General features: G+C 51.0%; 1 protein-coding gene across 3 annotated transcripts; it reads left to right on the top strand.

Moving 5' to 3' along the window:
- The first annotated feature begins 726 nt into the window (after positions 1-726).
- SPG7 (SPG7 matrix AAA peptidase subunit, paraplegin) lies at positions 727-20,878 on the top strand. Of its 3 annotated transcripts, none has more exons than XM_049864195.1 (17): positions 727-921; positions 3,584-3,686; positions 4,952-5,041; positions 6,990-7,231; positions 7,768-7,907; positions 8,899-9,001; positions 10,336-10,461; positions 10,883-11,045; positions 11,374-11,547; positions 12,778-12,902; positions 13,186-13,288; positions 13,915-14,025; positions 15,837-15,952; positions 17,576-17,732; positions 18,426-18,592; positions 18,710-18,787; positions 19,330-20,865. In XM_049864195.1, exons 1-17 carry the CDS (start codon positions 751-753, stop codon positions 19,540-19,542), a joined length of 2,382 nt encoding a protein of 793 aa, XP_049720152.1. In that variant the 5' UTR covers positions 727-750; the 3' UTR covers positions 19,543-20,865. The 3 variants fall into 3 exon arrangements, with proteins under 3 accessions (XP_049720152.1, XP_049720153.1, XP_049720154.1); XM_049864196.1 differs by having other exon boundaries at positions 19,281-19,476; XM_049864197.1 differs by lacking the exons at positions 727-921; positions 3,584-3,686 and having other exon boundaries at positions 4,953-5,041; positions 6,992-7,231; positions 19,330-20,878.
- Positions 20,879-22,435: the final 1,557 nt, after the last annotated feature.

The following is a 22,435-nucleotide window of genomic DNA, read 5'->3' on the forward strand; positions in this document are numbered from 1 at the left end:
TTTTGCGGTAAAAAACTTTCTCCTACCCAGTGGGCCCCTAAGAAATTCTTCTAAAGTAGCCGGGTGATCGTTTTCAGTCCCTCTGAGCTCTGCTACAAATCCTAGTAGGACTTGTAATTAGCAAATCTGAGGGAATCAAAACTAAAACACACTCCATTTAAGTAAGTCGATGTTAAAACCGTACAGCTAATCCAACCCTCCACTCATTCACCAGGTCCTGGAAACACGGCTAGAACTGGAAATAAGATGGAGTTTTCTCGGATAACGCCCAGAGACACCCAGCCCCTTCTAGCGCGCGGGAGTCTGGGCAGGGGAAGAGAGGGAAACCTGGCCGCGGCACGTCGGGCGGCGAAAAACTTGACAGGCGACCAGGCACGCCGACGGCCCCCGAGAGCCACCGTTTGTTTCTGCGATTACGCGGCAGCATCTGCGCCCGGCGCCCACCCGTGTAGCCTCTTGAAGGCACGGGCTGCGCCTGCCAGGCTCGCTGTCGTACCCTCGGCGCTAGACGCGTTGTAGAACCTCAATAAATGGTTAGGGAACCCGAATGCGATTGGAGACTCCAGCAGAGCGAGACGGCCCACTGCCGCCATCGCGCGCCCTGGGAAAGCCGAGGTGGCTGCGGGGGTGGGGGGTGGGGGAATGATGAACGGACGTTTTTTTGGAGGCCAGACTGCGCAAGCGCGCCGATGCCCCAACCGCGCAGGCGTCCCCGAGGCCCCGACGCGCAGCCGCGGTGTCCGGGCCAACATGGCAGCCGCGTTCCTGCTGCTGCGCTGCCTCCGTCAGGGCCCGGGCTTAGGGCCCGGGTGGTTGCGGAGCCCGAGCCCAAGCCTCTCCGCCGGGTTCGAGAGGAGGCGGCCGTACGTCGCCCAGGGGCCTCCGGGGGCTCTCGCCGGGGCTGGAGGCCGAGCCCTGCAGGTAATCATTTGGCCCGCCCGGCCTCCCGCGGCCGTAGTGGGCTGGGGTCCCAGGCCACAGAGCGCCCCGCGGGGTACCTGGCTGCCACACCGATGCCCTGGACACCCAGCGTGGGAGCTCGGCTGTTTTTGCCCGGTCCTCGGGCTGCTTTGCCCCTGCAGGACGCCCTTGACGTTGCTTTCGGAAGGCGTGTGTTTTTTAGTTGGATATTGGAGGTTTTACTCCGAAACAGCTCATCTCCGTGGTGTGGAGTCATTAAAACCTGAGCGCGTAGGTGGAGCAGGACAGACCCGGGAGAGGCAGGGCTCCATCGCACAGCTCTCAACGTGGATCTTCCCAACCCTTACACCTTGTAGGGATATTTTCCCCCTCTCTTCCTACCGTTTTGCAATTGAATCCAATAACAGTGTCACTATTTTCTAGTAGAGAATTATTTTACAGTTGGCTCTTACCAGTCGAGCGTCAGAATAAATTCCAACGCCTTCCAAATGGTAATTTGCCATTGGTGTAAGTGGGCTGTCAGGAAGTTTTTTGTATGAGCAGAATATCATGTAGCAGTATTTTATTTTTGTAATGTGGTTTGACGTGTTCGTTATGTGTCTTAATTTATTACCTATTTATTCAGCACCTCCCACGTGGAGATGCCCCTTGTTTGGCTAAGATTGTTGTTAGCTGACTTCCAGTCAGTCCTGACTCACAGCGACCCTGCACAACAGAATAAAGAATGAAACTGGAATCTTCTTTCCCGAGTTGCTGCAGTACTTACTCAAAGAGACCATGGACAGAACAGCCATGATGGAGGAGTGCAGTTTATGCATGAGGTTAATAACATTGGTTTACATCACCAGGTTTCATCTGGCTACCAACACTGAGGGTTCAGCTAGTTACTATCATATACCAATGTTGAGTCTGATATGACACCATAACCCAAAGAGGACCAGCCAACAGCCTACTTTATGTGGCCCACAGTGTCAAAACAGGGGAGAGTACCATCCCCATGGTCAGTTGCCAGTTAGACTGTTGTGGCCCATAGGGTTTTCACTGGCTGATTTTCGGAAGCAGATCACCAGGCCTTTCTTCCTCGTCTTTTTTTGGTCTGGAAGCTCTGCTGAAACCTGTTCAGCATCACAGTAACATGCAAGCCTCCACTGGCAGATGGGTGGTGGTTGTGCATAAAGTGTATCAGCTGAGAATTGAACCTGGATCTCCCACATGGATGGCGAGAATTCTACCACTGAACCATCACGCCCTCCCCACTGAGATTAACTAACATCTTGGAAACAAAAAATGATCCTAAGTTTTTTATGCCTTTTGGCTGTTTTTTTTCCCCAGCCCTCTCTTAGGAGTTCAACTCTTACATTTTAGGTTATAATTTATTATTGTTGTTATTATATTGTACCATAACTTGTGAGGACCAATTTGAATTATAATACCATATTCTAGATTACCGGCCACCCTTTCCAAATCTTGGCAACTATGGATTTCTTGTTCTTTTGTTGTTGTTTTAAGTTATATTGAGAAGGGCAATAATCTGTTACCTTTAGTCTGATCCTGTGCCTTAAAGAGAACTCTTACTTTGTGACTATAAAAGCTGAGGTAGGCAATTCACACTCACTTGTGAGATCTAAGTAGATTATCTCACCAGTGGCTATCATGGTGATAAAGTAACCTCCGTTTAAACAAACAGACATTTGGGAGTTCTTTTGTTTTATCTAACAGCCCTCTGCAGCCACACTGGTTCCCCCCGCACCCCCACGTATATGACTCTTCTGGTTATTGCCAAGCCAAGAATAGTAGTATTAGTTAAACAGATGATCAGTTGTACAGACAGAATTTTCATCCTTTTCTAACAGGAAGTGACATGTACTCCTTAGGAAAGCGCTTGGAGCAAGGTGTCCTGTTCTCCATATCAGCCACAGAGCAGGGATGAGCTAAGGGGAAAAAACAAATACCAGAAATGAAGAAAATGACAACACAGAGATAGGAAAAACTAAATTGGACCAAAAAAACCCACTGCCGTCTAGTCGATTCCGACTCATAGTGACCCTACAGGACAGAGTAGAACTGGCCCATAGAGTTTCCAAGGAGCTCCTGGCGGATTCGAACTGCCGACCTCTTGGTTAAGAGCCGTAGCACTTAATCACTACGCCACCAGAGTTTCCTTAAATTGGACCGTTGACCTTAAAAACATAAAACACATTCAAGTGGGAAAATACTCATCTGGTAAAGACAGTTGGGATTCAGACTGGTGAGCTCATTGTGATACCTGGGAATGTCCTACAAGGAAAGAATTCTCTGGAGATGCCCAGAGCAATTGCTCTCTTCAGAGCGCTGGTCAACCTGATGTGCCACTCCTGTTATATAGGTGGATGTGATGTGCCTCAGGTCACAGAGCCGCAGCCAGTACACCCTGTGCCTTGTTCAGTGTTTCATTTGACTTGCTCACTTGCTTTTGACCTTTTGATTTTATCTTACGACTCTGAAATAATGCCCATTTTACTTCACCTGTTTCGTTCAGGGCAATGCAAACATTACACATAAATATTGGGGCAGTTTTTTAAAAAGAGTTTTGCAGTGGAGAACTATCTGCGTTGCCTTAGTGTGGTGTGCTTTTGATGTGATACTTGGTATGATCCCTGTTTTTTTTTTTTTTTCCTTCCAGAGCTTACAATTGCGACTACTGACCCCTACCTTTCAAGGGATCAGCGGATTGTTGCTGAAACAGCATTTAATTCAGAACCCAATCAGTCTCTGGAAAATTTTAGGTGTGTACTTATTGAAAGACAAATGACAAGGTGGAGAGTGTTTTATCTATTTGACTAGCAGAGCTTTTGGCCTCCTGGGCATTTGTGAGTAAAGTAGGACAGTGTTGCTGGTTTGATACTGACAGAAGGAGAAAATCTGTCCATTTCTTTGGCCACTAAGAGGACCTTTGCCTAGTCCTCAGAGGCTCTGAAATGAAAGCACGAAAAAGGAGTGTGTCTAAGATCTGAACAGGCCATTTTTGCTTATTTTAAGTTGCTTTTTTTTAAATTCTGGTGTTTAGTAATAATTGGGCTGTTTGAAAAAAGTTTTTCCTGTTATCTAGGCAGCCACAAAGACCTTTAATGAGGTCTACCAAATGGCCCTGAGTGTTTTATATCCAGAAGGTAAAAATAGCCTGTAACTAATGTGCCTTTATGATAGAATTGTTCTCTTTAATGAGATACCAGCAAACTGCTGTATGCTTGCCCTTAGGTTAAGGGACTTTAAGGCTTGGCACAGCATCATTTCACTCCCTCCTTTGTTCAGGACAAAAGTAAAATATTCCGAGTCCTAATTTACGTTAAGCAGCCTGGTGCCCTGTGTGGTGGTGAGGAGAGCCCTGGCCAGGCACCTAGTTTGTAGGTGGCTACTTAGACATCTACCCTCACTGTTTTTTTCTCATTTAAATGTTCTTACGCACAGGCAGACTCTCAGACAGGAAGCACCAAAGTAACTGGGGATTATAAACCAAGGTAGTTTCGTTTGGGATTCTATTCATGTGTCTGTAAAGAAAGTTAGAAAGTTACAGTTTAGGTGGTGGCTATACACTACCTTCCTCCTCCTTGCCGCTCTTTCCCTCCCCATTTTTTATCCCTTTTTAAACAGATTGATGAGTTGAGACTTGCACAGAGCACAACCTTTTGTTGGCCTGTCTTGGTGGTTGTAGCAGCTGGGTTGCTACTGTTGGCCCTTGTGCTAAAGCCACTTATGTTGTTCATTTGTTTAAATTCACTTAAAGTAACCTAGTATATTGAAAGGGTTGTTCTTATGATGTTTTCTCTAGTTCACAACTAAAGTTTATTGCATCGCATTGACTAAATATCAAAGATATTTAACCTTGTGTGTTGAAATTGTTTTTATTCTATAATTGCCAAATACTATACTAAGAATGATAGAAGGAAATGGCTTTACTGTCTTTATAAACTTACAACACTTATGGTGTTTCCTAAATGTCTCCCCAAAGTTGCAAACCTTGGCTAGCAAGTACTTTTGATGTTCCTTGCAGGTGGCACCTACTATTTTAACACCTCAAGGATAAAGCAGAAGAATAAGGACAATGACAAATCTGGGGCAAAGACCCCTGAAGACGATGAAGGTATATCTGATGTTCTTAAACAGTGCTACCTCTGCTTGTCTTCACATGTATAGTCTAGTCTAATCACCATGAAACTGCTTAGACGCAGGAGAACTGGGGACCTGTGTGCGCCTGGCCCTGCGCACCTGTCCTGCTCCTGTCTAGTTTGTGCTGACCTCTCAGAGATGCTTCCAGAGATGTCCTCTGTCGTGGTCAGGAGTGCCTGAAGGCGGATGGACAAGACTCTGTATTGGATCTTTTGAGGGACACAAGCATGTAGAAATGGTCTCTCTTCTCAAAGAGCTTACTCTTAATTAGGTGCTGACTCTGTGCTGGCTGCTGTATATCATGGAGACATGGCCTCAATGTGTGCTATGGAGAGGTGGTGTCAGTGTGTGTGATGGTGAGGTGACCTTGGTGTGTGTGTAATGGAGAGATGGACTCAGTGTGTATGATGGAGAGGTGACCTCGGTGTGTGCTGTGGAGAGGTATGCACCTAGGTGTATGTAATAGAGAGGTGGCTACAGTGTCTATGATGGAGAGGTGGTCTCAGTGTGTGTGATGCAGAGATGGCCTTGGTGTGTGGTATGGAGAGATGGTCTCAGTATGTGTGATAGAGGTGGTCTCAGTGTGTGATGGAGAGGTGGCCTTAGTGTGTGTGATGGAGAGGTGGCCTAGGCATGTGCTATGGAGTGGTGGCCTAGGTTTGTGTGATGGAGAGGTGGCCTCAGTGTGTGTGATAGAGAGGTGGTCTCAGTGTGTGTGATGGAGAGGTGGCCTAGGTGTGTGCTATAGAGAGGCGTCCTTGGTGTGTGCTATAGAGAGGTGTCCTTGGTGTGTGTTACAGAGAAGTGTCCTTGGTGTGTGCTATAGAGAGGTGTCCTTGGTGTGTGCCATAGGGATGTGGCCTAGGTGTGTGCCATAGGGAGGTGGCCTAGGTGTGTGCCATAGGGAGGTGGCCTAGGTGTGTGCTATAGAGAGGTGGCCTCAGTGTGTGTGATGGGAGGTGGCCTCAGCGTGTGTGATGGGAGGTGGCCTCAGCGTGTGTGATGGGGAGGTGGCCTCAGTGTGTGTGATGGAGAGGTGGCCTAGGTATGTGCTATAGAGAGGTGGCCTCAGTGTGTGTGATGGAGAGGTGGCCTCAATGTGTGTGATGGGAGGTGGCCTCAGCGTGTGTGATGGGAGGTGGCCTCAGTGTGTGTGATGGAGAGGTGGCCTAGGTATGTGCTATAGAGAGGTGGCCTCAGTGTGTATGACGGAGAGGTGGCCTTGGTGTGTGTGATGGGAGGTGGCCTCAGTGTGTGTGATGGAGAGGTGGCCTTAGGTGTGTGTGATGGGAGGTGGCCTCAGTGTGCGTGACGGAGGAGTGCCCTTGGTGTGTGTGATGCTGCGGTGGCCTAGGTGTGTGTGGAGAGGTGGTCTCAGTGTGTGTGACGGAGAGGTGGCCTAGGTATGAGTGATGGGAGGTGGCCTCCGTGTGTGTGACGGAGAGGTGGCCTTGATGTGTGCTATGGAGAGGTGGTCTCAGTGTGTGTGATGGAGAAGTGGCTTAGGTGTATGTGATGGAGAGGTGGCCTCCGTGTGTGATGCAGAGATGGCTTTGGCGTGTGTTACGGAGAGATGGCCTAGGTATGTCCTATGGAAAGGTGGCCTTGATGTGTGAGCTGCGGAGGTGGCTTTGGTGGAAAGGCACTGAGAGCCCTAGAGGGTGGTTGCCTCCACAGAACCGGCCCCTGTTTGAAGTCACACTCCTGTGATCCCCGACATGCATAAGGGTCCAAGCCACTTCAGAATGCTTTTTGTGGCAGCCCCTGGGCCACATGGGTGCCTTTCCCACATCTCACCTTTCCCCGACTGCACGGCAGCCAGCGTCCCCACCCCAGGTGAGCTCTCCTGAAGTGAAGGCCAGGTCTGAGCTCACTGCATCTTAGCCCTATGTTTCTGTCTCATGTGGTCACCCTCCGTCAAGAGGAAGGGAAGCGGAAAGAGCGAGAAGACCAGATGTACCGGGAGCGGCTGCGTACCTTGTTCATCATTGCAGTCGTCATGAGCCTGCTCAACTTCCTCAGCTCCAGCGGTGGCAACATCTCCTGGAACGACTTTGTCAATGAGATGCTGGCCAAGGGTGAGGTGCAGCGCGTCCAGGTGGTACCCGAGAGTGACGTGGTGGAGGTCTACTTGCACCCTGGGGCCGTGGTGTTCGGGCGGCCGGTGAGTGACCAGGCACCCGCTGGGGTAGGGGACGCAGCCTGAAACAGTTGTTTGGGAGAACTGCAGACTCTTATCTGAATCCTTTTAACTCAAGCCCCACCTCCCTGTGTGTTTGTTTTTCTGGTGTTAGGTTTTTGTAAAACAATGTGAGATTTAAAGCAGTCTCATACTACTCAGTTATGTCACATCACTGTGTGTGGTCTCCACACTCGTCATGCACAGCTGTGATGAGACCCACGTCAGGGCCAGTGGGTGGGCAGTTTAAAAAGCAAATACCTGTGCCCTGTATTCCTTCAGTTTTCTTATTAGTGCAAGATAGAGAAGGTACATCTGTTGAAATCTTGTTGTAATTGTGTTTGAGAAAATTAAAACTTTTTTAGACTTGGGAGTCATTTCTGAATAGCTGGTGAAAGCACCCTCTTCCAGAACACCATGTCCATAAAATGTGTTACAGGGGCTGTTATCTGCTGACTGGGTGGGAACAGCTCCTCCCTCTGGGCCCATCTCTCATGGAGCCCTTTGCTTTGTGCCCCAAGCGACTGGCCTTGATGTACCGGATGCAGGTCGCAAACATCGACAAATTTGAAGAGAAGCTTCGAGCGGCTGAAGACGAGCTAAATATCGAAGTCAAGGACAGGATTCCAGTCACCTACAAGCGAACAGGATTCTTTGGAAAGTATGTGTTTGGCTCTGTTGGCGGTGTGGTTCTATACTAAGCCAGCCTCCAGTGGTGAGGCTGTGAGAAACAAGCACAGTGTCCAGCTGGCCTCACCTGCACGGGACCAGAATCCCTGCGTGCAGGAATGATCTAGTCAGGGGAGGTTTGGAAATGTGCAGGCTTGCCGGAGTTTCTTCCCGTTCTTTCTCTAGTCTCTGTGACATTTCTTAACCCACTTGTGGGATTGCTGTCTTCCACAAGTAGGAAAATGGAGTGGAAAGATGGAGATGGGAATGCCCAGTAGCAGTTCTTATTTTGGGGTTGCAGAGAAGACACATGCAGGAGCTAGTAGTAGTTGTGGACCTGACAGCTTTCCTAAGTGGGAGCAAGTTCCCTGGTACCCTCACTTGGATCACTTTGCAATGTGGCCAGTGGGCAGTGGTGGACACGTGGCGTAGTGCTGATATAAGACAACGGTGCCAGCGAATGTCAGGACTCGAGCCCATGGCCGGGGGCTTCCTTAGAGCATGGCACTTTAAAGCGTCTCAGTTGAACGTTGAGATGTTAGGTAGGCGGCAGGGATACTCCTAGGATGCCAGTGTCACCGTCCAGGAATTACCATGGTTACTGCTGTGTCATTTTGCCTTGCTGATCAGCATTCATGTTGAAAACATAAAAATTGTTCTTAGTGAGTATGCCGCAGGCTTTGGGCACTCGGGTCTGTGTGCATCCCAGGCTGCTCTGGGTCTACGTGGCCTGTCATGTCCACACACACGCTCGGATCTGGGAAGAATTTATGAAAGGGTGTGATTGGCAGCAACTGACAGAAAACCTGTTTTCACTGCCATTTTGTTCTTCTCACTGGTGTCAGTGAGTAGGTGTTGCTTTTCTCACGTTGTCGGGCGTCCAGGCTTTATAAAAAGATGATCTGTTAGCAGCCAGGTGACAACTCTGATGCCTGTAACTTGCCCCTCTTTCCCCCGCTGTCTTTGTCTCTCTCTGGTGTTAGTGCCCTGTACGCCTTGGGGATGACGGCCGTGGGTCTGGCCATCCTTTGGTACATCTTCCGCATGGCTGGGATGACGGGCCGGGAAGGTGGATTCAGCGCTTTCGTAAGTTACGCAAACATATCACCCCAAACTTGCAGTCTTGGGGCTTATCTGTGTCTGTTCTTGCCAAGCACGTGCCTCCAGAGCAAACTGACCACTGGCCATGCCAGCTCGGAGCTGCAAGGGGGCACTTCCCCTTTCCTCTGACTGGCCAGCAGAAGAGTGGACGGAAGCCAGCCACCGACAAAGCCCTTCCTGAGCCAAGTGTTTTTGTAGGGCACATTATCATGCGATGTTCAGATCAGCCAGGAATGACAGTGTTTTGGTTTCCCGACTAACTCAGAAGCTGAGAAATTTTTAACATTTTCTTTAAAAAAACAGCCTTTGTTCATACATTTCTAAAATGGTCTCCTGTTTTGGCGGCATCATTATAAAGTGTTTTTCCTCTTGTGACTTACTCCTGACTTGAGCAGGGTGTAGCCAGTTAGATGGAGAGCAGCAAAGCATAAGGGGAGACAGGCCAGGCAGCTTCAGACTGTCCTGCCCCTCCTCAGACACACTGATGAAGCTGGTCACACTGTCCCCAAGGTGCTTCCCCTTATGCCATGAACACGTGTGCCCGTAACTAAAGCGTGGCGCCCTCACTTCCAGTGGCAGCTTGGTCACTCACTGGGCCTGTACTGTGTTCCACTTAATTAGGCCTGTTACTGTTACATGTCTGGGCTGCTGCTTTATGCTTTTCATATTTGAAACGATACTGTGATAAAGCCTACGTGCACACCTCCTTTGAGTGTGTGTCTGATGATTTGCTGGTACGGCAGCCTGAGAGGAGGATCCTGGCCGAGGTTCATGCACCTTTGTCAGAACTCGACCTGTCTCTCCAGGTTGCTCTCCGGATATTTGCCAATTGCCATTTCTATCAAGACTCAGTGATACTGGAGTGTCATTGCATTACTTTTGTAATCAGAAAAGCAAGTTAGACAGTAGTGGGAAAAATCATACAGAAAAAATAAGAGTTTTTGTCAAAGGCATTGTTGAATTACTTAGTTTATGGGGTTTTTGGTATTGTCTTAAAGCAAATCACTAGACAATGTTCTTACTAATTAATGATGTAAAAACCTGTTTCACCTGGTGTCTGAAGAATGACTGTGCAACCCTGTCTGTCTCACATGGATGGAGAGAGCTTGGGCTCGAACCTGTGGACTGAAGGGGGCCAGTCAGACCCTTAGAGGAGATGTCTCCTTTACCCCCCATGATGGACAAGAGTGTTTGTATGGCAAGGGGAGATGGGGTGTGTCAGCTGTGGATGGGATGGCCGAGTCTCAGATATGGAGGGAGCCGTCGTCCCCTTTCTGCTGGGTGGCACAGCTCCTTCTCCTTTATTCTTTTCTGCACAGAATCAGCTCAGAATGGCTCGTTTCACTATTGTGGATGGAAAGATGGGGAAAGGAGTCAGCTTCAAAGACGTGGCAGGAATGCATGAAGCCAAACTAGAAGTCAAAGAGTTTGTGGATTATCTGAAGGTGAGAGCCATATGTTGAGTGAGAAGAGACCTCTTTTCAAGTATGTAAGTGACCAGGAGGCCCATGTTCTGGCTTCCTGGGAGGAAGTCTGGGGCAGCAGACAGCCCAGGACTGGAATTTCATTGACAAGACGTGTGTGGGGTGGTGCCTTTCCCTGGTGTGCAGATAACCAGATTTCCACCATTTTGTCTCCCTTCTCTGGGACACCGTGCCTATTGGACCAGCACCCCATGCTTGGGCACGATTGTCATAGAAGCAGGGCTCTAAGAACCCATTGCTGATTGATTGGCCTTAGAGAACCAACACTGGAGCACGATTTGGCCTGTCCATAAACATACTGGAGATGGTGGTCACATCAGTCACTCCATGAGTCCTGGCCGAGACGCCAGGGGCAGTGCCACTCTCTCTGCTCCTGTTCCAGAGCCCCGAACGCTTCCTCCAGCTTGGAGCCAAGGTCCCAAAGGGTGCACTGCTGCTCGGCCCCCCTGGCTGTGGGAAGACCCTGCTGGCCAAGGCAGTGGCCACCGAGGCCCAGGTGCCCTTCTTAGCAATGGCCGGCTCTGAGTTTGTGGAGGTCATCGGAGGTAGGTGTCACCAGGGCTGTGGGCCAACTCAGGTGTCCCCGGCCCAGGATCACTCTCCTTTCATGCCTCCTTTCTTGAGGGTGGCATTGGGCGGAAACGGCAGTGCCCACATGAGAAGGAAACATTGGGTTTACTGTCCTGGAGCTGCGTCCCTTGTGGGCTGAGGAGGTCAGGGGGCAGTGAGCTCCTGGCTCCCACCACCCATGATCTCTGCTTGGGCATGGAGGCTGGTGGTGTTTGCGTGAGAAGAGGAGGCTTGTTAAGACGTAGTCTAAGTAGTCAATATAATTTCCCATCATCCCTCGGTTCCCGATACTCTGTCCCCCAGGCCTCGGCGCTGCCCGGGTGCGGAGCCTCTTCAAGGAAGCCCGCAACCGGGCCCCCTGCATTGTGTACATCGATGAGATAGATGCTGTGGGCAAGAAGCGCTCCACCGCCATGTCCGGCTTCTCCAACACCGAGGAGGAGCAGACGCTCAATCAGCTTCTGGTGGAGATGGATGGTGAGTGCATGTGGCAGGGCCGGGAGGGTCCCCCCTCCAGGCAAGGCCAGGAGAGTGACCCTCCAAGACAGAGCCGAGAGGGCACACCTGACCCAGGCAGTGCAGAGATGGCGCCCTGCCTAGGCAGCAGCTTCTATGCAGGCAAAACTGTGTGTGTTTGTTATTCTAGTAGTCGGAGACTAATAAGCAAGATATGGAACAATGCCACAGGTGAGGATGATATTAGTGCCCAGGGAGCTGGTGTTAGCAGTTAATCACTAGAAACAAGCTCAGTTTAAGAACTCTTCATCTTGCTGCACCCAAGAAACAGTGACTAATGAAGAAAGTCAAAAGGCTATGGTTAGGGAAACTGAGAATGTAAGTGGTGAGTCGGGTCATGATTCATAGGTTTTCAGTCTCAATCTATCAGGTTGCTGCTGTGGCATGTGCCAGTGTGTGCCGCCTGATTGAGCTGTGGGCCTGTGGCACCAGTTAGCGGCTAGGTGGAATGTTTGTAAGGGCTGCTGGTTGGCCAGGCTGCTCTGAGTGGGCACTGTGCTTCTGCTCCAAGAAGGAGCTCCGGCTGGCATCCGAGCTGTTCCTTTTTGTCATGGAAATGACCCAGCGGAGGTGACAGTGATGGTGCACCTATTTTTCTTTTGAGCTATTTTGGCAAGATCAATTTTTAATTTTATCTTTTCTTGAATCAGAATTCTAGTTATATTTTAGGTATTGTAGATTACCAGTACCATTTGCCGTGAAATTGACTCCAACTCGTGGCAACCCCACATGTGTCAGAGTAGAGCTGTGCTCCATAGGGTTTTCAGTGGCTGAGTTTTCAGAAGCAGATTGCCAGGTCTGTCTTCGAAGTGCTTCTGGGTGGACTTGAACTTCCAACCCTCTAGTTAGTAGTTCCTATGTTAGAAACCTTGTTGCCACAAAGCCAGGCCCACAGACTGTCAGTGATGAGTTGTCACAGTCATTGTGGCATGACTGCTGGGCCAGAGGGTGTACTGATGGGGTGACAGTGCACTGAGCCTCCCTTCTCCGTCTCCCGTGAGCATTCACAGGACATGTGGTGCCCTCTGTCACAGGCAGAGCCCAGACTGCATGTGCTCCTATCCTGCGCTGACCACTGGGGTCACAGCTGCTTTCAGGGCCCAAAATGGCACGTTCTTGTCCTCATGGGCCCTGTGGTAGCAGTCACATGATGAGTGGCATCTGAAGGCCGCATGTCTCTGCTTCATCTAGGAATGGGCACGACTGACCATGTCATCGTCCTGGCATCTACAAACCGGGCTGACATCCTGGATAACGCGCTGATGCGGCCTGGCCGGCTCGATCGCCACGTCTTCATTGACTTCCCCACCCTGCAGGTGGGGACCACAAGGACAAGCAGAGCCAGGACCAGCCAGTCCTGAACTTTGCATGAACGCACGGCCCTTCCCACCCACATGATTTTGATTCAGTGTCTACATGGAGCCTACAGGAATCTCCTTGACCCACTCCCATTAGCCCTTCCTTGAACCCCTCAGTGGCTCTTAACCTGTGGGTGGACATGTCACAGAAGTGCCTGGTGGCTTCCTAGAGGCGTGCATGCTGCCGCCTCAAGCCTTGCTGGGCTACGTCCAATTCTGTGTCTTCCCTGTGCACTGGCAGGAGAGGAGAGAGATCTTTGAGCAGCACCTGAAGAGCCTGAAGCTGACCCGGGCAAGCAGCTTTTACTCACAGCGTCTGGCAGAGCTGACACCTGGATTCAGTGGTAGGAAGCCAGTTCCTTCCTGGTGTGTCTCTCCCTGCAGCCTGTGCAGCACCCGGTGCTGAGGGCACGGTAGCGGACCTCCCGGTGTGCCCCTGGTGTCCTGACAGGCCCGGGTGGGAGCCGTAGTACAGGTAGTCCTTGACTTACAATGGGGTTCCATTCCGATGACTACATTGTAAGTTGGTTCTGATGTAAATCTAATACATCTTTTATTTTTTTGGTTTGCGTTATTATTGCCTTTTATCATCAGTATGTTTATAAATCCAATCTTTGAACATTTGCAGTGACCATCTGAGAACGATACAGCAAATTACATGTTTCAGTATTGTATGTAATACGTATTGTTGATGTTTTAAAAAAAAAAACTATCTTAAGTGCAATTTGTTATAACTCTAATATGTTGGAAGTCAGGGACTACCTGTACTGCACCCAGGTGCAGACTCCCTCATTGGTGTTGTCTGTGTCTGGACCACACACACCCCACATACCCGCCCTGGAACTTGTCCCCCAGCCATCCTGGGGTGCCCCAGCTTCCCTCAGTGCTGTCTGCATTCACCCCACATCCTGCTTCCCCTTACAGGCTTGAGGTCCCAGCATGCCTTGTTGCTTGCTGTTTGGGTTCACAGGTGCTGACATTGCAAACATCTGCAACGAGGCTGCACTGCACGCTGCACGGGAGGGCCACACGTCCGTCCACACGTCCAACTTCGAGTACGCTGTGGAGCGCATCTTGGCAGGTACAAGGGGCCACACTCTCCCACCGGAGCCTGTGTCCTTGGTGCTGTTTGAGCAGAGGCCTTTTTACCAGAAGTAAATGACGGTGGGGTGGAAGGAGCCCCAGTGCAGGTCTGTGTGTGGTCCCTGCCACCCTGGGGATGGACGGTGCAGGTCTGTGTGTGGTCTTCCCTGCCCCATGGTACAGTGGATGGACAGTGCAGGTTTGTGTATGGTCCCCCCTCCTCCACTGTGGTACAGTGGGTGGACAGTGCAGGTCTATGTATGGCCTCCCCTCCCCCGCCACCGTGGTACAGTGGGTGGACAGTGCAACCCTGTGTATCCCCCCCACCCCCATGGTACAGTGGGTCGGACTGTACAGGTCTGTATATGGTCTGCCCACTGTGATACAGTGGGGTGGAAGAAGCTCCAGTGCAGGTCTGTGTATGGTCCCCACTGCCGTGGTACAGTGGTGTGGACAGTGCAGGCCTGTGTATGCCCCCTTCTGTGGTACAGTGGGTGGAGATAGCCCCAGTGCAGGCTTGTGTATGCCCCCTCCTGAACAGAGGGGCGTACTTCAGATGTTTCACAGATGGTGTGCCTCAGAGCTGAGATACCAACCTGTGTCGCTCACTCTTCTCACTGAACAGGCTCAGACCAAAGTGTTTGGGGAGCACTGAGAGCGCACGTGGCCATTGAGCCTCCTCTCCAAGTGCCCCCATAGGAAGCTGTTTCGAGGTTTCTCATCTACGCAGTGTGAGCTCATGTATAAGGGGCAATGCCAGCAGGCCCCAGGTTTGACTCGGGAGGAGCCGAGGGGCTGTGGCTCAGGCATGTGGCTTGGGGGCCCTCCTTTGCTTGCCACAGTTGTCGCCTCGGTAGCCTGTGGGCAGAAGTTCTCTGACCTCCACTGCAGCTGCGTGGATCACAAGCTCTCCATCAGGAGCTGCCTCTTTCTCACTGATAGTCACTTTTGTGTAAGCTGCTCTTACATGGATGTTGATAGGCTGCACATCACATGTTGGGGTGGGAACATGAGCCCCTGAAGACATGCTGGCTGCTTTATGCCACAATCAAGCTGTGTCCTGGTTGCACAGCACGGGCTGTGAGCCAGCATGTTGGGTTAAAGCTGTCTTGTCAGCCTGCTGCCCATGTGCACGTCCCTGCTATCAGCTCCGGGTGATTGCTCTGCACAGTGACATGCCCTCAGTAGAACTTTCAGCTATAGAGTAAATGGGCTGTAGATGACTCTAAGAGGAGAGACTCTGAGCACTCAGAGCTCATCCAGGCTGTGTAAACAGCCATCTTACGAGAAGCGTGAGGGTGTTTGGGAAGCGTGGGACAGTGAATGAAATTTCCATTGATTTTAACGGGGAGTTTGATATCGAAGCTCGTTACATAGGTAAGAGGTGGCTAACTAGTAGAAGGAATGTGAGAGAGCTGTAACATGTTAGGGAAAATGAACAAGAAACAAACTCAGAAGGCCCCATGCCAGCCCAGGACTGCCTTCTCCCCTGCCTCAGCCCCCACGCCCTTTGCTGGCACAGGGAAGGGTGCAGAGGGTGGGCATGTCATTTGCAAAGGCTGCAGAAGCCATTTTGGTTATTTTAACATATATAGGAGTAGAAAAGATCTTACCTCCTCTCACACCCCCTCACCTAATGTGTTTCCTCTCAAATTACAGTGGTAGAGAGTGATGCTGGGTGACAGCCTGAGGGAGGGAGGTGCAGGGGCAGACACGAGGTGACCCTGCCATGATAGCTCAAGGTGGGGCAGGTCATACTGAGGGGGCATCCTCCAGAGCTCTGTGGCCCACCTCCCAACACCCTCCTAGGCACTGCCAAGAAGAGCAAGATCCTGTCGAAGGAAGAGCAGAGGGTAGTTGCATACCACGAGTCGGGCCACGCGCTGGTTGGCTGGTTACTGGAGCACACAGAGGCTGTGATGAAGGTGGGTGCAGCATGTGCTCGCTTCCCTGTTTTGGAGCACAGCAGCTCTGGCCCATGGCGCATGTGTGTGAGTGTGAATGTGTGTGCATATGTGCCCACGTGCATGTGCTTTGCGGAGGCAAAGCACAGCTTGTGAAGGTCATGGAGTAGCAACCTAATGATGAGGGGAGGGCAGAAAGAAGCCCTCAGGTGAGAGGGATTCGTGTTTCCCTTGAAGGAGGCATGAGGCTGGGACTGGGTGCATGTGTTAGATCTAGAACCACACTGCTGCCACGAAGCGCTGACCTGAGCTTGGGGGGTCTCGCAGCCCTCTTCCACATGTGCAGTCTGAATTAGAGATTGCCACATGTACTACCATCGTTAATACATGTTGATTTAATGACTCCTGAGCTGTGACACTGACCTCAGAGATGTTTGTGAGCCTGGTGAAGCCAGTAGCAAGTTGTTGTCTTATTTAATGGCTTCAGCAAATGGTGGGTTTATAACCAGAGACCCTGGAGCAACTGTGGAGAGGATGTGGGTACTTGGGTTGGGCAGTACCTTAAAGTCAAGGGCCCATGTACGCATTGGGGACACAATCCAAGGTATACTTGGGAGCCCATTGGGTGACATCTGAGGAGGGGCAGCTGTGCCCTCGAAGGCTCCAAAGGCATGGTGTCACTCGTCTTTGCATTTCAGATTTGAACAGGGCAGCAGGTGCCTTGTTCCTGTTGTATGATGAGCATTAGCTGTGTGGAGGGGGTCGGTCATTGCTGATTGTGTTCGATGACAACCTGCTGGTCCTGTGACAGTGTCGTCCTCTGACAATGTGAAATGTAACTCTTGGACTCAGGATGCACTTTGGCCATCAGGTGGGCTGGAGTGAGGCAGTGATCATGGTGAATCATATTCAATACTGAATATCAAGAGGTCACAATGCAGAAGAACCCATGATGAGCAAATATCAGAATTTCGCGTTCACTCCCAGGAGAACTTTCATTTTATTTGATGGCTACAGGTCAGATAAGCTAGACGTAATGAGGAAACACCTCTCCCCACCAACAGTGGATTTTCTGCTAGAAAAGACTGTGATGTTACTGTCTTGGTTGTCATGATCATCATTGTAATGGTGACTATTTAAGCCCTTTTTGACTGTCCTTTAATTCGGCATCACTTTCTCAGGGCTTCTTGATGTTGCGCCTGCACGTTGCTCTCAGAAATGGCAGGGCTGTTCCTCCCTGGGGCCTCGTCCCTTTTCCTGATGATAGGGTGGCTGAAGTGCCCCCTCAACGGCCCCCAGCTCACATGGTGTTGAGATCAGGGAAGAAGACCAAGGTTGGGGGGCTCACTGCCTTCTCCCAGGCTATCATGGGCAGTGGGCCTGCCGGGGCAGCAGGACTGCCATCATGGGGACCTGGCCCTCCACCTGCTGACAGCTTTTGTTGAGTATCCCTGCCTTTTCTTCCAAATATACATAGTAATAACACGTACGGAAAATGGATCCCTCATGGTGTGTGAACAGTTGCTCCCAGTAGCTATCCTCCCTGACATCAGCTGCTCTGAAGCCCCAGTGAGTCTGCCTGTCTCTCCTGTCTCTACCCTGAAACCCCATCGTCTTGCTGATGGGAGTCCGTGATCCCTGCAGGTATCCATTGCTCCACGGACCAACGCAGCCCTGGGCTTCGCGCAGATGCTGCCGCGGGACCAGCACCTCTTCACCAAGGAGCAGCTCTTTGAGCGAATGTGTATGGCGTTGGGCGGCCGTGCCTCCGAGGCCATCTCCTTCAACAGGGTCACTTCTGGTGAGGAGTTGCCACCGGGTCGAGTCCTGACCAGCCAGCACCATGGCATATGGGGCCTCCCAGCATCTCAGCACTTATCCATTGTCACCCTTCTGCTCAGGGTGGGGATCAGGGAGCGAGTCTGGTGCAGACTTGGATGTGTGACTCAGTGGAGTTTTCAGTCTCAGTGAGTGTGATTAAAAGGGGCTGTGCTCCAAGGATCCTGAGAGGAAACAGGACTTTTCTATAGTTTATAAAACAAAATTTGACATGCACGCACACCATGAGTGCATTTAATCAGTTAACTGTTGGTGATGGCAACTCAAAACTGAACAGAACTCAGGCAGCGTCGCTGTTCTCAAGCCTTCATTCACTGGGCACTGAGAGGCTGGCAGGTTCCCAGTGACATTGGGGCATGTCGTTTCTCTGGGTCTGGTGTCTCCTTGGACCGGTGCTGGCACAACAGAAGGAACCCAGCACACGACCAAGCAGGTGTTTAGTCAGAGAGTGTCGTTAGGGTGTTATGGCTCAATGAAGGAGCAGTGAAGAGGCACAGGTACCCTCTTCACCATTTCGGTATTTCTCCTGAGGGAGGGGTGGGGGAGCCTAGCACCTCTGTCTGGAAGGGGTTGGGGGGACCAGGGGTTGGGGAGAGTGCCCTTTGTGCATTGGGCTGCAGCATGTGCTCACATAGCCCTCTTGCCAATGCTGTAGGGGCACAGGATGACCTGCGGAAGGTCACCAGGATCGCCTACTCCATGGTGAGACAGTTTGGGATGGCACCCAGCATCGGCCCCGTCTCCTTCCCTGATGCCCAGGAGAGCCCGACTGGGATTGGCCGGCGCCCCTTCAGCCAGGGCCTCCAGCAGCTGATGGACCATGTAAGTGCCTAGCTTACTCCTCCCCACCGGGGTGCTCATGGGATCGCCGTGTGGGGTGTGTGGGCCACGTGTTGCTGATGGTGTCCCCCTCAGTGCACACCTGTGCCTCCTTTGTAGGAAGCAAAGCTGCTGGTGGCAAAGGCCTACAGGCACACAGAGCAGGTGCTGCAGGACAACCTGGACAAGCTGCAGGCGGTGAGGATCTTGTTGGGGGGACGCTGCCCCAGAGTGAGAGCAGGGAGTGGGATGCTGCCTGAAGTATGAATGGGGAGGAGGGACACTGCTCTGGCCACTTCCCTGGAGTGAGAGAGGAAGGGGGGGATACCGTCACTGCCCAGTCACTGCCTGGTTCCCCAGGAGTGGAGGCAGGATGGGGACACCACCCTCCCCTGCCGTTCATAGGCAACACACCTTGACTGGTAAGGAAATGAAAGCAGCCAATACTGAGCAGAGACTTGGGACAGGAAGTGGAGACTGATGAGGCTGGCAGCTGGCTGGGAACATTCCCAGAGGAGACAGGGGGCGATTCTCCTCTGCCTGAGCAGCTGAGTCACTGCCTCCCCAGGAGGTGCTGTTGGGTGTCCTGTGCACACAGGCACCCTTTCAGCCCCAATCCTTGTGCCTGGGAGGCTGGGAGGGCCTTCACTGTGCGTGGACGTTGGCAACAGAGACACTCTGCTCTCAAAAGGCCCTGTGTGCTTTGTCCTGGGGACTCACACGGCTGCCCTGTCCCTCAGCTGGCCAATGCGTTGCTGGAGAAGGAAGTGATAAACTACGAGGACATTGAGGCCCTCATTGGCCCACCGCCCTACGGGCCCAAGAAGATGATCATGCCCCAGAGGTGGGTTGATGCAGAACAGGAGAAGCAGGACTTGGGGGATGAGGAGGCTGCACAGCAGCCCCCGCTCCGTGGAGAGGAGCCTGACAAAGAGCCCTCCTGGCCCAAGTAGTCTGAGCCTTTGATCATTTGGGGTTCGCATGTCCTCTGGCACTGGGGACCGGACTTCCCTGAGGCCTGTCCTCCTTTGTCAGGCCTTGATGTCTCTGCTGAGGGGTCCGAGGCTCATTCTCCATTTCCCTGTGCAATTAGTAAACTTCTTTGCAGAGACGAGTGGTTTAATTTTGCATTTGTGTGTCATTTCCCTCGTGGGGAGGATTTTGGTGCGTGTGACAAGTATAGTGTAGAGCAGTCCTCAAATGCCAGGAGTTCACAGACATTCTCGCTTTCCACATAAGGCACTGCTGACCTCAGGGCCTCCACAGCTCTGCGGGCCGACCGTCTGTCCCCTTTCCCCCCTGCTGGGCCCTGCTTTACAACATTCACATACTGCCACCTACTGCTGATCACAGGGTGCAGGTTGAGCTAGCTTTCCTTCTGGGTCATCCAAGTGGTATGGTGACCCCTGAGAATGGTTGTGATGCTAATAATAAATTCTGTATATGGAGGGCCTAGCTCTGTGCCACATGGCCAGCTCCAACTCATGTACACCACCCCTCAACATGAGGACCCGTGTACAACCCTCTGCCCTCCACAGGGACCCATGTAAAACCCCCTACCAAAGTGGCACATGTACAACACCCTCTCCCAGGGACGTGCATACACCCCCCTCACTGGGACCTGTATACAATACCACCACCCTGTCCCTCCACGGTGTTGTCCAGGAATTCCCAGACCCTACTTGGTTGAGCACTGCGTTCAGCGGCATTAACTAGCCCTTCAGGGGCCTTGCAGGCACAAACCTGGGATAAAAGCCATAGGCACGGTGAGGTTTGCAGAGTCCTGTGCCAAGGGGGACAGGGACTGTCCGTATAACTAGAGATGTTTTAAAACCCTTGAGCCAGCCAAGTCTTCATTTCAGAAGGACTCCTCATAACTGCTTCTTTCTTCAACCCTTCCACCTGGGAAAGCTGAGTGTGCAGGCAGCACAATTTCATACCAGACGTTTTCTGCCTCTGTTTTGCATACTTCTCGAAGGAAGTATGGAGCAGTCAGGCATGGAAAAATTGTACCCCATGTCCATCTGGGTTGTGCACAACAAGCCAGGTCCTCAGATTACAGCTTGGCTGTCACACAGCTTGCTGGATTCTGAGCAGGGCTCAAATGGCCTACTGCCACCAGTCTCTCAGCAGCTCTTAATGAAGGGCAGCTGGAGCTTGGGTGGAGCAGCAGGTCTATCCTAGAGGTGAAAATGGGGACAGGGATAGGAATGTCCTAGAGATAAAAAAAACAAGGCATTTCGTTGTGAGAGCAGTGAAAGGGGCCTGGGAGAGGGAAGTTGGGGCAGACATATTAATTGATTTAGTTCATAGAAATCTGTCGTGGGTTAAAGCAACATTTAACCTACAAATGTTTTCCCAAGTTAGTCTATACTATATGCTGCCAGTGTGGAGTAGGTGGGGGTTCAAACCCCAACTCCAGAGTACAGATTATTGGCGGAATGAGGATGATAATCCCTCCCTCCCGAGGTGTCTGAGGATTAAGTAGAGAGGTAACCCCTGGGTAATAATTCCCTTCTTCCTTCTCTGCTGTGGTGAAGGCTACACAGCGCTGGTGGAGCCATGTGACATTAACCACCACCGTCGCTGACTTCTCCTACCCTGGGCACTGTGCCGTGTCCTGGTACGTGTAGTCCTCACAGCAGCTGCTCCCACTTCTCAGATGGGAAAAGCTTAAATAACTTTAATAAACTTGCCCAAAGTCTCAGAACTAGTACAAAGGTAGAACCCAAGACAACTCCACAGACTATATTCTTTTTTTAAATTTTTATTGTGCTTTAAGTGAAAGGTTACAAAATCAAGTCAGACTCTCATACAAAAAGTTATAAACACCTTGCCGTATACTCCTAATTGCTCTCCCCCTAATGAGACAGCACACGCCTTCCCTCCACTCTCTTTTTGTGTCCATTCGGCCAGCTTCTGCCCATCCCTACCCTCTCATTTCCCCTTCAGAACAGGAGATGCCAACATAGTCTCATGTGTCTACTTGATCCAAGAAGCTCATTCTTCACCAGTATCATTGTCTATCCCATAGTCCAGTCCAATCCCTGTCTGAAGAGTTAGCTTCAAGAATGGTTCCTGTCTTGGGCTAACAGAATGTCTGGGAACCATGACCTCCGGGGTCCTTCTAGTCTCAGACCATTAAGTCTGGTCTTTTTATGAGAATTTGAGGTCTGCATCCCACTGCTGTCCTACTCCCTCAGAGGTTCTTTGTGTTCCCTGTCAGTGCAGTCATCAGTTGTAGCCGGGCACCATCTAGTTCTTCTGGTCTCAGGCTGATGTAGTCTCTTGGGCTCATAATCATGCTGTGTCTTTGGTGTTCTTCATGCTCCTTTGCTCCAAGTGGGTTGAGACCAATTGATGCATCTTAGATGGCCACTTGCTAGCATTTAAGACCTCCAGACACCACTCTCCAAAGTGGGATACAGAATGTTTTCTTAATAGATGATATTATGCCAATTGACTTAGATGTCCCCTGAAACCATGGTCCCCAAACCCCGACCCCTGCTACGCTGGCCTTCGAAGTGCTCAATTTATTCAGGAAACTGCTTTTGGTTTAGTCCAGTTGTGCTGACCTCTCCTGTATTGTGTGTTGTCTTTCCCTTCACCTAAAATAGTTCTTATCTACTCTATAATTAGTGAAAACTCCTCTCCCAACCATAAAAGAATATTCTCTTCTGTTTAAACTATTTCTCGAGTTCTTAGTGGTATGGACCATATTCTTAAACATCACTCTAACTTCACAGATAGATACCACTTCAAAGTTTACTAAAAAGTGGTTCCATTTATGGCATTTCGTTTGCTCACAGCTGTGTGCTGTGCAGCAAGCAAGGCAGATAGGGCCCT

This window comes from Elephas maximus, chromosome 21 (assembly GCF_024166365.1).
Source record: "Elephas maximus indicus isolate mEleMax1 chromosome 21, mEleMax1 primary haplotype, whole genome shotgun sequence".
Lineage (NCBI taxonomy): Eukaryota > Metazoa > Chordata > Mammalia > Proboscidea > Elephantidae > Elephas > Elephas maximus.

What these genes read in the sequence shown, in the direction of transcription:
- SPG7 (XM_049864195.1), top strand. Translation starts at nt 751, where the DNA reads ATGGCAGCCGCGTTCCTGCTGCTGCGCTGCCTCCGTCAGGGCCCGGGC. An exon ending in GTTTGTGGAGGTCATCGGAG is followed by an intron (nt 11,046 to 11,373) that starts GTAGGTGTCACC and finishes TCTGTCCCCCAG; the next exon opens with GCCTCGGCGCTGCCCGGGTG. An exon ending in TGTGGAGCGCATCTTGGCAG is followed by an intron (nt 14,026 to 15,836) that starts GTACAAGGGGCC and finishes ACACCCTCCTAG; the next exon opens with GCACTGCCAAGAAGAGCAAG.